Here is a 14,281-nt window from a genome sequence, read left to right as displayed (position 1 = left end):
TCATTTGTTAATTGAAGTCACATAAAAATTATTTATTATAAACTAAATGTATCAATATAAATAATTTTTATGAGTTTAATTAATAATAAATATAATGAGTATTTTATGTTTAAAAATTCGTCATCGGTATCATAATATTTTTTTCATTAGTTAAACCATTTTACACCATGTCATCTTTGGAATAATTGCGAGAAGAAACTTATACATCACAATATGAACCCATAGAAATCTTACATGTAACAAGAGACAATTGCCACTATTATGGTTGATAAGACTTTCAATAAAGTGTTGTGGATATAATCAATTATCAATTATTTATTTATTTATCTAAATTGTTTTCATATTTTTTACTAAAAGTATATTGGCATAAGTTAAAAAATTATTTATTTAATATTTACAACTTTAACTACAATAAAGTATTCAATATTTATTAATTAAATAATTGGTGAAATTAATATATTTATTAAAAGCAATAATTTATTGATCAAAATGAAACAGTTATAATTTAATAATTTATCAGTTACAAATTCAAATAAAATAAATGCATAAAAATTCATATTATATTAATATTTACTAATTTAATATTTAAAAATTTAATTACAATAAAATGTATATTAGTTATAATTAGTCAAACTAATATTCTCAATTAAATTTATTAATTTATTAAATGAGTGATTATTATTATTATTATTATTTATTAAATAAATAATTAGTAAAAATTGTACTAGTTTCTCTTCAGTAATAAAGGATATCTTCCTTTTATGTATTTGAGTGTGTGAATCTTTGTGGGTCTCTTAAGCCACTTTCAGTTTGGTTGGTAACATTGATTATAAGCTTACTTCTTAAAAGGGAAGTTATTTAGTATGATAGAAAAAAATTACCAAGTAATTTTGGTAATTGTTAGCTTGTTGTCTTATAACTTGGTGGTTTACATAGCTTTTTTTTTTAAGTGGAACAATGATTTCAAAAATTTTGTTTAGATTGGTGATACACAAAAATGAAGATGGTTCACTATTAAATAGTCTATTTTGTGTGGTTCTAAAGTGAATGATGGTTTGAAAGTTACTAATATATATGTTACGTTTAGCTTGAGAGTTCCCCTATGGTAAAATGACTTGAACTGAACTCATGTGTATTTGATTTCTTAAGTCTAAGTATAAAAAAATATGTTATTTAAATCATTGTCGATTTGACACAGTATTAAAGATGCATATGATGTTGTTCTTCAAAATACTTTTTGGACACTAGTTATGTGTGATTGTATAATATTTGAAATGATCTTTGGTATTATGACATTTGGATATCTAAATTGGTCAGAATTCTTTATTTTGACAAAGTAAGGTTATGTTCTATTATTAGGTCTCGATAGGTATTTACTGAAACTTTTCTTCTTTTGTTGCCAATTTATGTTATTTTTCTTCTTTTATGAACTGTACTTTAAGTATCAATATAGTTGAAGTGTCAAAATTCATAATGATATCTAACCTGACTTTTATTTTAAAATAATTAGTAAAAAGAATTATTTATTACTTATATAATTTTTTTATCAGCATAGTTATTAATTTTTAAGTTGAACTCATATCTATAGACTCCCTCCAAACCTTTCAAACTAATATATCTATTTATAATTTAATAGTTTAATATATATACATATTTAAGTACAAATAATATATTAAATCATTTAATTAATGATTATAATTTAAATCATTATAAACAAATTTAATTTAATTCTAAACATAATTTAGAAAAACAAAAAAAAAAGGTCATCTTAATTCAGGTCCCCAATTCATTAAGGAAAAAAAATACATACATGGGGACCATTGAAATTTGATTTTTTTTTTCTTTTCTTTTTATTTAAGACATAAATTCATGACAAAAAAATATTTTATTCAATAGAGTCATTAGTTTTTGACTGCATTATTTATTGGTGGTGACGTAAAAAAGTTCTGATAAATGAGTTATTGTTCATTAAATACTTATTGATACTTTCAATACATATATTGTAGTTATATATAATACCTTTGATGGTTATTTTATTGAAGAAAGAGATTTGTTGGTGCATGAGTGTCGACAGTAGCATATGTGAAGAGAAAGAAGATCATTTGCGTGTTTGGTAGAGTCTAAGAAAGTCATAGGATGTTCATTAAACGCGAAACATGTGTAATTGTTCTGTTCATATAGTTTCAGAATTTTGCTGAGAATTTGTAGCCAAACGTGGAATCTGAACAGAAATCCAAACACGTAGTTTTGTTTCTTCAGAACTGAAGATTATCATGGCTATGGAAAGAGGAAGAAGAATGAATGATTATGCAGAAGATGGAACTGTGGATCTCAAAGGAAAACCTGTTCTCAAAGCTAAAAGTGGTGCTTGGAAAGCTTGTTCTTTTCTTCTTGGTATCCTTCTTCTTCTTCTTCTCCTTTTTATCACCATTTCACTATACTTTCTCTATATAAATCTTTACATGTTTATCTAGAATGTTTATATCTATCAAAATTTTAGATTTCATGTAGAAAATTATTTTTATCCATCATAAAATATCTATTTAATGGTTATTTTCTTTATGTATTTACTTTTTTCATATTTCTGGTTTTGAAGACTTGTTGTTAATTATGTGTTTAAAAGAGAAAAAAAAAGTTGAAACGATGAAGAGGAAGAAAGAAAGCATATAAGAAAGAGAGGAGAAGAGTGTCAAAAGAGGAAGATGATGATGTCAAAAGAAAAAAATATTTTCAAGTTGAACGTGGAATGTTAGCTTGTCAACGTATGTTGGCATATGTTATTAATAGGTTTCTTCTAAATTTAAACTTGTTTATATTAATAGATCACGTTGATGCATCTTTAAATAAATAAATAAACAATTCTGTAGTTGATTATGTTTTAAGTTAATTCAATTTTTTGTGTTTAGATCTTTAACGTTCCTTTTATGTTCTTGTTGTTAGTTATAGTTAGATGATTACTAAAAAAACATTAATTAAAATGATTAACATAATAAAAATTATCTTAAATTGATGTGATTATTGTATTATTGTTAGGTGAGTAATTAACTTAAATAAGTGTTTATTATTTTATCAATTAAGTATACTTTTATTGAATGAGGGTAATTAAGTTCTTGAATGTGTGTTATGTTATCAAATTTAATCCTTGAAATTATATATATATATATATATATATATATATATATATGAAATAACTCTATCTAAAAATTAAAATTAATTTTATTATTGTTACTTAAATTTAAAAAATATATATATTGTTTTTTAATTTTTTAGATTTTATATTTTGTTAAAGTGTGTTAACATTATTTGTTGATCTAATACAGGATTAGAATGAACTTAAATTTCTAACTCATCCCTTAGATCAATTAACCATTGCTTAAGGTTTTGTTCACTTGAATGGATTTGGGGAAGATGATTTGGAAGAGAGTGATTAAATGGATTTGAGGGGATTTGAGAGTAAATTTTTTGTTGTTTATTTGAGTGGATTTAGGTAAGTGAGAGTGGATTTGAAAGTAAAGTTTGTGAGAATTAATGTAGGATTTAATTGATGTGACAGATTAAAATTAATTTTAAAAATGTAAAAAATGATAATTTAGTAAATTGAAATAATAATAATGATAACTATTATTATTAATAATAATATTTTTTTTTTATTATTAATATTAATATTATTAATATTATTATTATCATCATCATTATTATTATTAAAAAGAGAGAGAAAAAATCATTATTATGATTATTAATAATTATTATTATTAATATTATTAATTATTATCATTATTATTAATTATTATCATTATTATTAATTATTATTATTATTAATTATTATCATTAGTTATTATTATTATTAGTTATTATTATTATTAGTTATTATTTATGCTTCTTGGTTGAAGATGTAATACATTCACAAAGTGGTAATAAAATACATTCACATAATCGTAAGTGCAAGGGGCTAAAAGGACATTTGATTATGAATCATCTTAAATCTTCGCAGAGCATCGATGATTGGAAAAATAGTTAATCCCACAAATCCTTTCTTTCAATCGCTCGCAATTTTTTTAAAATGAACATGAAATATCTTTCAAATCCGCGTTTTCCTTTGTTCATGAATAGTTAATTCATCTCAAGTGAACACGGTAAGAGAGAGAAAAATTATACTTACTCCCATACCACACTAAATGACACTCATGCCCCTGTAATCTTAAAATAGATACTTGCCTCCTTTATATTTTTAATAAAAAGACACTTATAATCTTATATTGTTTAAATCTTATATTTTTTACATAGATATTCATGTGCTAGGAAAACTATAGTGTGATCTTATTAAGAGAAAAATAGACTTAAGGTCTAATATTTGATCAAATGATAAAACAATAACATAGCATATAGCATATCAATAAGATGTGTTCAAAAATAAAAAATAAAAAATCACAATTCAAAGTTAGTTTCAAATATCAAAGCAAACAAGAAAAAAAAAATATATATTTTTTATGTAATGAGATTATGTGTGTAAAAAATATAAATGAATAGGAATAAAAACATTTTAAGTTTCTTGAAATTTTAAAATTTTCTATAAAGCATTAGCCTTGCTAATTAAATTAATCTTGTAAGAGTGATACGAATAATATATTCCTAATAAGAAATAATATTCTAGGATGCTTTTACATAATAAACATGAAGTTATTAAAAACAAAGTAGTCACTATAGATTTTTTATTAATAAAGTGATTAATATCCATAACTTATCAAAGTTTGGTGTAGACAATTGAAATGAAATTTCTTATATGATATGATATTGTCCTCAAATTTTCTACGAAAAGTTACTACCAAAACATTAACTAAAAAATTATTAATTAGTGTGAGTGAAGTCAGATAGTTAAGGATTAAGTAAGAACTTTTTATACCACTTTCTCTACTTGATGGATAACCTCTTTTAAAGTAGCTCCAATTGAATAGAACTATTTGTTGTTTAGGTCTATGCTGTGATTTTCTTGGTGAGTCCTTACCATTGTATTCATGCATAAATCAAACATTGTCATATGTTTCTCATAAGGTTGTGAATATGTAAAACAGAATTGCATTGTCTATTGAATTGATTGGATTTGATTTGGTTGAATTAATCAATGAGATGTGTGATGCAGTGTACGAGGTGTTTGAAAGAATGACATACTATGGGATATCGTCAAACTTGGTTCTGTATCTGACAAGGAAGCTTCACCAAGGCACTGTCACTGCTTCTGACAATGTCAACAATTGGGTTGGCACTACCTTTATAATTCCTATATTAGGTGCCTATGTTGCTGATGCTCATCTTGGCCGCTATTGGACTTTTGTCATTTCCTCTGTTATCTACCTACTGGTATGTCTTTTTACACATTTTGCACATCATTATCAAGTTCAAAGCCAATTCTGCCATGATCTTTGTGAAATAAAGTTGTTGTTTGTCCAGATCTTTGTGCAAATCTCACTGACATATCTTGTTGAGTTCATCATCAATGAATAGGAAGCATCCATGTTTAGGTTTATCTTCCTCATTGTTTATAATGGTAGTGTTTAGGTATTGTACATTAGCTTAGCTTCTGCTACCTTTCAATTTTTCTGCTAACTTGTTAAATCTGTTGGCTGGGTTGAAAAATTAATGTGTATTGGCATTGGCAGGGTATGTGTCTGCTGACACTATCAGTTTCCCTTCCAAGTTTAAAGCCTCCTGAGTGCCATGAAATGGATGTGACAAAATGCAAGAAGGCAACCACACTACAGTTAGGTGTGTTCTATGGTGCACTATACATCTTAGCAGTGGGTGGTGGTGGAACCAAGCCCAACATTTCCACCATTGGTGCTGATCAATTTGATGATTTTGACCCCAAAGAGAAGGCACATAAACTCTCATTCTTTAACTGGTGGTTTTCCAGCATCTTCATTGGGACCCTTTTTTCATTCACAGTTCTAGTGTACATACAAGACAATGTGGGGTGGGCTCTTGGTTATGGTATTCCAACTATTGGGCTTGTTGTAGCATTCATCACATTCCTGGCAGGCACACCCCTCTATAGACACAGATTGGCCTCAGGGAGTTCCTTCACTAGAATTGCCAGGGTTATAGTGGCTGCTGTGAGGAAAAGGAATGTGAATGCTACTACTATTGACTCTACACAACTACATGAGCTTGATGTAGAAGAATACACAAATAAAGGGAAATTCAGGATTAAATCCACTGATACATTGAGGTACTAATATCTGTCTGATTCTCTTCTAATATTTTTTGTTTTAAAAACTTTCCTTTCACACTACTTCACAATAATGTCTCATCCAAACTCTGTTAAATTCTGAAAATAGTTTCTAAAATAAGTGTTTTAAAAACCAAAGAACATAAAGAGTTAGGAGATGCTTTCTCATCCTGTTCTGTTCTCTTCAAACTTTGTTCAAGGGACAAACTTTCAGAAAACAAAAAATGTGCTTAGAGGACAAAATACTTTCAAATGTACTTAGGGCACAACAGTTTAGACCACATAAAATTGTTTTTGAAACCTGTAAACAAACAAGGTGTAATTCCAGACTATTTTCTCAATCATTTGATGTGTGATCCTTTTACTACGAAATGTTATGTTCACAAATACAAACATGCAGGTTCCTCAACAAGGCTTGTGTGAGAACTAGTTCAGGTACTAGTGAGTGGATGCTGTGCACAGTTACTCAAGTAGAGGAAACTAAACAAATCCTAAGGATGATCCCCATCTGGGTTGCTACATTTATTCCAAGCACAATGCTTGCTCAGACAAACACCCTTTTTGTAAAGCAAGGAGCTACTCTTGATAGACACATTGGCAGATTCAACATTCCCCCTGCAAGTTTGATTGCATTCACATCTTTCACCATGCTTGTCTGTGTTGTACTCTATGACCGTGTCTTTGTTAAGATTATGAAGAGATTCACCAAGAACCCCAGAGGGATCACTCTTCTTCAAAGAATGGGCATAGGAATCATGATCCACATAGTGACTATGATAGTAGCATCTTTGACTGAAAGATATAGACTTAAAGTGGCCAAGGAACATGGGGTAGTTCAAAATGGAGGACAAGTTCCTCTGAGCATATTCATTTTGGCTCCTCAATTCGTGCTGATGGGATTAGGTGAAGCCTTCTTAGAGGTTTCAAAAATAGAGTTCTTCTATGACCAAGCCCCGGAAAGCATGAAGAGCCTTGGAACTTCATATTCTATTACTACTGTTGGCATTGGGAGTTTCATCAGCTCTTTTCTTCTCTCCACAGTTTCACACATCACTAAGAAAAATGGCCACAAAGGATGGATTTTGAACAACCTGAATGCTTCTCATCTTGATTACTACTATGCATTTTTCTCGGTTCTAAACTTTCTGAATTTCCTCTTCTTCATGTTTGCTACAAAGCACTTTGTGTATAGAGCTGAAATTTCAGATTCTATTGATGTGCTTGCACAAGAACTGAAGGAGAAGAGATCCAATGTGCCAAACTAATAGTTTCAAGTGATTAGTTGATTCAATATCGATTTATGGACAGCTTAATATTGTAAACACCTATTTAGCACTTTCAATATCTTTTTATCGCTATTCTTCTTTCTATCATCAATTACATTTATCATTTCTCTGTCTTCTATTTTATCATCAGATTCTATGTCCCCTGTTGATTAGAGATTGAAAAGGGAAGAAAGGACATAGTACAGCTCAAGTGTTAGAATAAATAAGGAATCGTTTAGTATTTGAAAGTTCATTAAGTTGTTTAGGGTGTGACCATTTTGCTTTTCCCTCTCTTCACAATTGGAGAGATATCACATTGCATATTCTGACAGAAAACAAGGTTGGAGAAAGGAAAATGATTTAATATATCTGAGCAAGCACAAGATAGCGTGTATGCTTTCTAAAGAAAATGAAAGATGAATATGATACAAAATGTTTGTACATGAATTTTTTTTATCTTTAACTACCGTGTAAAAGTTTAGTATTCTCCATCTGCTCCATCTAAGAAAAACGATTAAATCAGTGTTGCTAGTTGCTTTGGGACTAAATTATAGTAGGCAGTAGAGTGTAATAAAATCTGGTTTATATAATGAAACAATTATGGTTCAGAAAAATGAGAAAAGTAAATAGGTAATATTAGCTTATAAAAAACTAAGTAATATCAGAAGATGAAAGGAAAAAACTATAAGGAAAACTAAAAAGGATGAGTAATTTACCAATGTTTTCAATACTTACTCATACTTTAGTTTTCTACGAATTGTCTAACCATTCAGCATAGCTCCAAGTATGCCCAAAATGAATCTATTAATCATTAAGAAATTCAAAGATCTTTCAAATCAAATTATTACTCTATATAGAATTTATCATGGTAAAAATAATTCGAAGAAAAATTTACACTATTAGGGAAGGCAGATCATAACTGAATGTGAACCTTTTTCCCCCACAAGCTACCTACTTTTTCGGTCTAAACTTTAGGATATATCGTCATTGGCAGGAAATTCGAGCTTGACACAGTTTTTTTTTTTTAAAAAAAAAAACTTAATTTCATATATTAACATGCACATAAATAGTTCATTTCATTATTTTCACTCAATTCTTTCCATTTCCTTTTTCTTTCTCTTTCATTTCTTGTCTCAGTTTCCTCTTAAACAAGTTTATTTACTCCCAATCATGTGTTTGGTTTCACTCAATAGAACAAAATCAAAGTTAATTAATATGAATCTTTATTTTAATTTTATAAAATTAATAGTCATTTACCCTTGAAATAAAATTCAACTTAGTTAAATATTTATTACCATTTTAAATTTGTACTATTAAAAAAAATTGTAAAATGATAGTACAAGTTTCTTAATTTTTATATTTCATTTATTCTACAAATTAAATGGTCATAACAAATAAATTATTAAAGAAATGTAAACATATGAAATTATTTTCTTACTACAAAACTTCTTTTGGTCATAGTTTGCCAAAAGTTGTGCTTGTTTGACAAATGTTTTGTCTGAACAACATGTATAGTATTGCGAAGACGTACAAATTGACAAATTATGATGGACATGATCAAGAATAGTTAATAATATGCTATAAGAACAAAGAACACCAAATGTAGGTAGAACTATGGCTGGTGTTACAATAAAGAGTAGCAAAATCAAAATACAGCAAATTGGAAGGAGTATTTCGTAGAAGTCAAATATGTCTTTTGCATGTAAAAGAAATAAGGAAATGACCTCGGTGCCTGGATTATAATTCTAGCCGAAAAGTACCAAAGTATATATGGACATGTTTTAGTCCATGCATACAAATCAACAGACTTCATACAAGCAAGTTGAGAATGGTTGTTGAATAACATGTTCCTCTAAAAAAGTTAATCCAAATGAATAATCCAATCAAAGATCAAAGTTTTGGTTATCCGGTGGACATGATACCTCATGATTCACTGATGACATGCGTAAGCATGAATTGTTTCTCAAAATTAATACAGTATACAGATATTATTAACAAATTACAGGAAAATGTGTCAAATGACAAGCAGGTACACAGTTTAAACTCTCCCAAATGGTTTCCCAGGTATGGTCCAGCAAATAACTGCTACAGCATAAAAAAAGTAAATAGAAGTAGCGATAAAGCTACAGTAACCTGAGCCACCTATCTTTCCAAAATGACTGGTAATGTCTTATTCTGATTCTTGCTATCCACCAGACAGTCATACCCCTACATATAATACAGTTCATATGTAAAGAGTGGTCAGGCCTCAAACATCATATAATCAAACTTCCTCCATTGCACACCATAGTTAATGTTGATATTTAACTATAAATGTTCTTTCATATTTTTTATATTAAGATGGAATCAATCTGTAGCAATGTCATGCAAAAGACGTGTGTCAAGATTTATAAAATAAAGATATAAACCTAGCATTGCTTTCAGGTTAACCTTGCAAGTCAGAAGCATCTCAATCTCACGGGTTAAAAACTAACTATACAATAAGAAAAAACGTAAAAAAGAAACCATATTGAACTCCACCACGGACAAAGAAATTATAATGGGATAATTGGTCTCAGACAAAAATATATGAAGTGATAAAGTAAAGGTTCATGTACACTCTTCATACTATGTGGGCTAAGTTTACACGTTATTTAATACAAATTAAGGGTAGATAAACCTTTACTTTCAAACTTTATGTTTTCTTAAGTTATGAGGCAAATCCATCATAATTTGTCATCCTGATATCTTCAAATAACTTTGAATATTCAAATTCATATTGCTAATAGAGCATACAACATAAACATAACTCTTTCAGCAATATATTTCAATGAGAACTAAATGTTGCATAAATCAAACCTAATCTTAGAAAGTGAACTTTAAACATGACTCATCCTAACAAAATCGACTTGTAAAATAAAATTTATACCTATTTATATACTAGAATTTGACTATATCTTTAGTTAATTTGAGATGTCCTATACACTCCCTCACTTTGAAAATTGGACATCTTGAGTATGAGATTAGATATTTGCAGCTATTGGATAGAAGCACAATAGCAACTAGAAAACAAGCTACTTATTAGTGGAAACCAACTATGAATAGACCTACTAGTTAGAGATAGTTCTCCATTCTCCACAACTTTCAATGTCACCATCAAGATGTTGATTAATTGTTAACATCTTTCTTATTGATTTGAGGACTTCATAATATTGGATGACATTTTTAAAATCCCGCTGGTTTGAAAGTTTACCCATAATTTTCATTTCATCTTCTAAAGTTCCCAAGATTTATCAAATCTCCCATAAGCCTGCTTACACTAAAATGAACCAAAGTATCCAACAGATTTATCTCTCAAGGGAGGGGAGTGCAATTTACTTGGAATTAGGGTCACAACTTTCTACAAACAAAATTTTTTGTTTTTATCAAAATATATGAACAAAAAAATCTGCTTTTATTAGCCAAACACTAGAACTTTCTCTAAGCTAGTTAATTTAACAAGCAACATCCTGAAAATAGCTTTCAGCAATATGTAGATGTCCGACATTTATCACTTCAGGAATAACATACTACTAAAGTTCAATTCTAGAACACATTAGTATGCATTTAAGTTCGTGCTAGCTCTGAATACGTATCTGATGCGTCTTTAGGTTATTGTTTAGGAAGTTATGTATCTGAAGTATTTGTTGGTGTACTATTTGTGTCCTCGGGAAGTTATGGATTTGTGTGGTGTTACTATATATATACGTGGCATAACAGTTTCTGCATTCAAAATTGGTAGGGAATGTGTTTGAAAGAGAAAATGCCTGTGTTGGGGGTTAGACCAGTGTATTGTTTATTGAGAAAGGTCCTTCTATGAGAGACTTTGTCCAGTGTTCTTCCTTTGTTGTTTGATCAGATCTCTGTTCTAAAGTTATTCAGATTTAATCCAAAAAATATATAAAGAGAACTATCTGGTTTGTATATGCAATTCTCCTGGGTCTAATCATGCCTCTCTTGTGCCTCTCCAAACATCTAGTTGTTCACAACAAAAATTTGAAAGAAAATATATTTTTTTATCTATTTAACCTTGTGTTTATCTAGCATTTCCAAGCTTGATCAAACATAAAACATGGAAAAGTCTGATAAAGAGATGTTTCTTTAAATGATTAAAAGGGTAAAGAAAGGTAACCAAGTTAAGAAACAACCTTAGTAATAGCCTAACCAGTGGCCTGCAGCAGCTCCCTTTCAGCGTTCTCTCTAATCCTTCTCTCAAGCTCGGGCCTGAAATGCCTGATAAGACCCTGTACTGGCCATGCAGCAGCATCACCCAAAGCACAAATTGTATGACCCTCAATTTGTTTAGTTAACTCCTGAAGCATATCAATTTCTTCTAGCTTGGCATTGCCAACTTTCATTCTTTCCATGATCGTCCAAAGCCAGCCAGTTCCCTCCCTGCATGGGGTGCACTGCCCACAGCTTTCATGCTTGTAGAAGTAAGAAAGCCTTGCAATAGCATCCACAACATCAGTAGATTTATCCATCACAATTACAGCTGCAGTTCCCAACCCAGACTGGACAGCCTTTAACGCGTCATAATCCATCAAGACATCATCACATATACTCTTTGGAAGCAGAGGAACAGACGACCCTCCTGGAATCACTGCAAGTAAATTATCCCATCCTCCTCTGACACCTCCACAGTGCCTCTCTATCAACTCCTTCAGCGGAATACTCATTTCCTCTTCAACGGTGCAAGGCTTGTTCACATGCCCTGACACACAATACAGCTTTGTCCCAGCATTGTTCTTCCTACCAAAACTGGCAAACCATTCAGGCCCACGCCTTAGAATGGTTGGAGAAACAGCCACAGTCTCCACATTTGTAACAGTGGTAGGACAACCATACAACCCAGCATTGGCTGGGAAAGGTGGCTTCAATCTTGGTTTACCTTGTTTCCCTTCAAGACTCTCCAAGAGGGCTGTCTCCTCACCACAAATATAAGCTCCAGCACCAAAGTGGATATGAACATCAAAATCATAGCCTGAGCCACAAGCATTCTTACCCAATAAACCAGCTGCATAAGCCTCTTGCCTAGCCTTTTCAAGATTCTTACGTTCATTCACATATTCACCCCTGATGTAGATGTAAGCAGCAGTAGCCCGCATTCCCACTCCAGCAATTAAGCAACCTTCTAACAGCTTATGTGGGTCATGCCGCATGATTTCCCTGTCTTTGCAAGTTCCAGGTTCACTTTCATCAGCATTAACAACAAGATAGGAAGGGCGGCCATCAGATACTTTGGGCATGAATGACCATTTGAGGCCCGAAGGGAAACCAGCACCACCACGCCCACGGAGGCCAGACTTTTTCATTTCATTAACAATCCAATCAGTACCCTTGATTACCAGATCTTTCGTTCGATACCAATCACCACGTTCATTGGCACCTTTCAGAAAAGGGTCATGTAGCCCATATAAGTTAGTAAATATCCTGTCCTCATCCTTAAGGCCACCAAAATGGGTTTTTTCTGGTGGTGGAGGAGGTGGTGGCGGCTGTGGTGAAGTAGGAGCAGAAGCACCCTGAGTGCTAAATTGTCTTAAACCAAGACCCAATTTCTCACTACGATGTTGAACCAAGGCTGTCCTTAGTGAAAGAATTCCCCTCATGCTTGCCTTACCTGACATTAATTCCAAGTTTTAGAACAAAATATTTTGGGTTAATCAAATCGTCCACAACTATACATAATCAAATAAAATTTACTATTGACTAAGGGACTAGCCAATAACATGAACACATGAATTAAAATTACCAATTACAATTACTCATAATCAAACCCTATTCAGCACAATCAAATAAAATAACATAAACAAGGACAAAACTTAGATGCAGTTTCATAAGTACTCATAACAATTGGAGTTTTATCTCTGTTAACTATGTTCACCTTTAAAGCAAACCTTAATCACTAAAATTATCAAGATAAAACTCTAATTCCCTTCGATTGAAAAAAACAGTGCCAAAAGCAACTACGGGGCTGTATCTAAGTTTGTTCCTAAAAAGAGAGAAAAAAAAAACAACCCACAAAGAAAAATTCAAATTTTCTCTCAACATAAAATCCGAACAATAATTTTACACAAAACAAAATAAAAACAGCGTATTATGGGGAATTGTGGAAACCCAAGAAAGACAAATAAACGCGATGGGTCTCATGCGTCTGCAAAGTCTGGGAAGAAAGAAGAAGTGGTCAGATTGCATTGCACGCGAATCGTCACCACCAATATGTTTTGAAGGTGAAATCTGACACAGAGAAAACTAGGGACAGATTCGAGAAGCTCTAACATTGTTGGTTTTGGAAGAACAGGAATGAAAAAACACGTGATAAAACGTACCAGTGGCGATGCAATTGATTGTTCAATGGGATCTGATGAGAGTTGAAATTGGAACACTTTCTGCTGCTCTGTGTTGTGTTCTGGATTTGATTGCAACGAGGATTGTTTGTGCTGTGTTTTTTCCTGTGTTCTCTTTTTTTTTTTTGGTGTGTTGGGTTAGATTTTGGGCTTCTATTTAGCCACGTTGCGTTTTTGGAAAAGGGGTTTTTCATTCAATGGTAAAAGAAAATCTTGAAGTAGACATAAGTTTTATTACGAAAAAGAAATGCTACCAAACTCTTTGATTTTTTTTAATCACTGAAACTTTTTAATTTGACTGGTAAATAAAATTTAATCACTGAAATTATTTTTTATTATCCCGTTGATATTACATAGTGGTTAATTTATATTGATCAACACACCGTTAGAACAGTTAAAAAAACTCCAAAATAAGTTATATAAGACTT

At 31.0% G+C, this 14,281-nt stretch overlaps 2 protein-coding genes across 2 annotated transcripts; one reads left to right on the top strand and one right to left on the bottom strand.

The window, feature by feature from the left end:
• Positions 1-2,072: 2,072 nt before the first annotated feature.
• On the top strand, positions 2,073-7,699 carry LOC124846029 (protein NRT1/ PTR FAMILY 5.2-like). Its single transcript, XM_047323240.2, has 4 exons — positions 2,073-2,394; positions 5,138-5,355; positions 5,655-6,223; positions 6,624-7,699. Exons 1-4 carry the CDS (start codon positions 2,274-2,276, stop codon positions 7,486-7,488), a joined length of 1,773 nt encoding a protein of 590 aa, XP_047179196.1. The 5' UTR covers positions 2,073-2,273; the 3' UTR covers positions 7,489-7,699.
• Positions 7,700-9,341: 1,642 nt separating this feature from the next.
• CI51 (51 kDa subunit of complex I) lies at positions 9,342-13,994 on the bottom strand. Its single transcript, XM_047323241.2, has 3 exons — positions 13,836-13,994; positions 11,655-13,126; positions 9,342-9,696 (listed from the first exon to the last, which is right to left on the bottom strand). Exon 2 carries the CDS (start codon positions 13,113-13,115, stop codon positions 11,667-11,669), a length of 1,449 nt encoding a protein of 482 aa, XP_047179197.1. The 5' UTR covers positions 13,116-13,126; positions 13,836-13,994; the 3' UTR covers positions 9,342-9,696; positions 11,655-11,666.
• Positions 13,995-14,281: the final 287 nt, after the last annotated feature.

Source organism: Vigna umbellata, chromosome 8 (assembly GCF_029865625.1).
Source record: "Vigna umbellata cultivar VRB3 chromosome 8, Vumbellata_1.0, whole genome shotgun sequence".
Taxonomy (NCBI): Eukaryota; Viridiplantae; Streptophyta; class Magnoliopsida; order Fabales; family Fabaceae; genus Vigna; species Vigna umbellata.
This window is presented reverse-complemented; position numbering and strand designations above follow the sequence as displayed.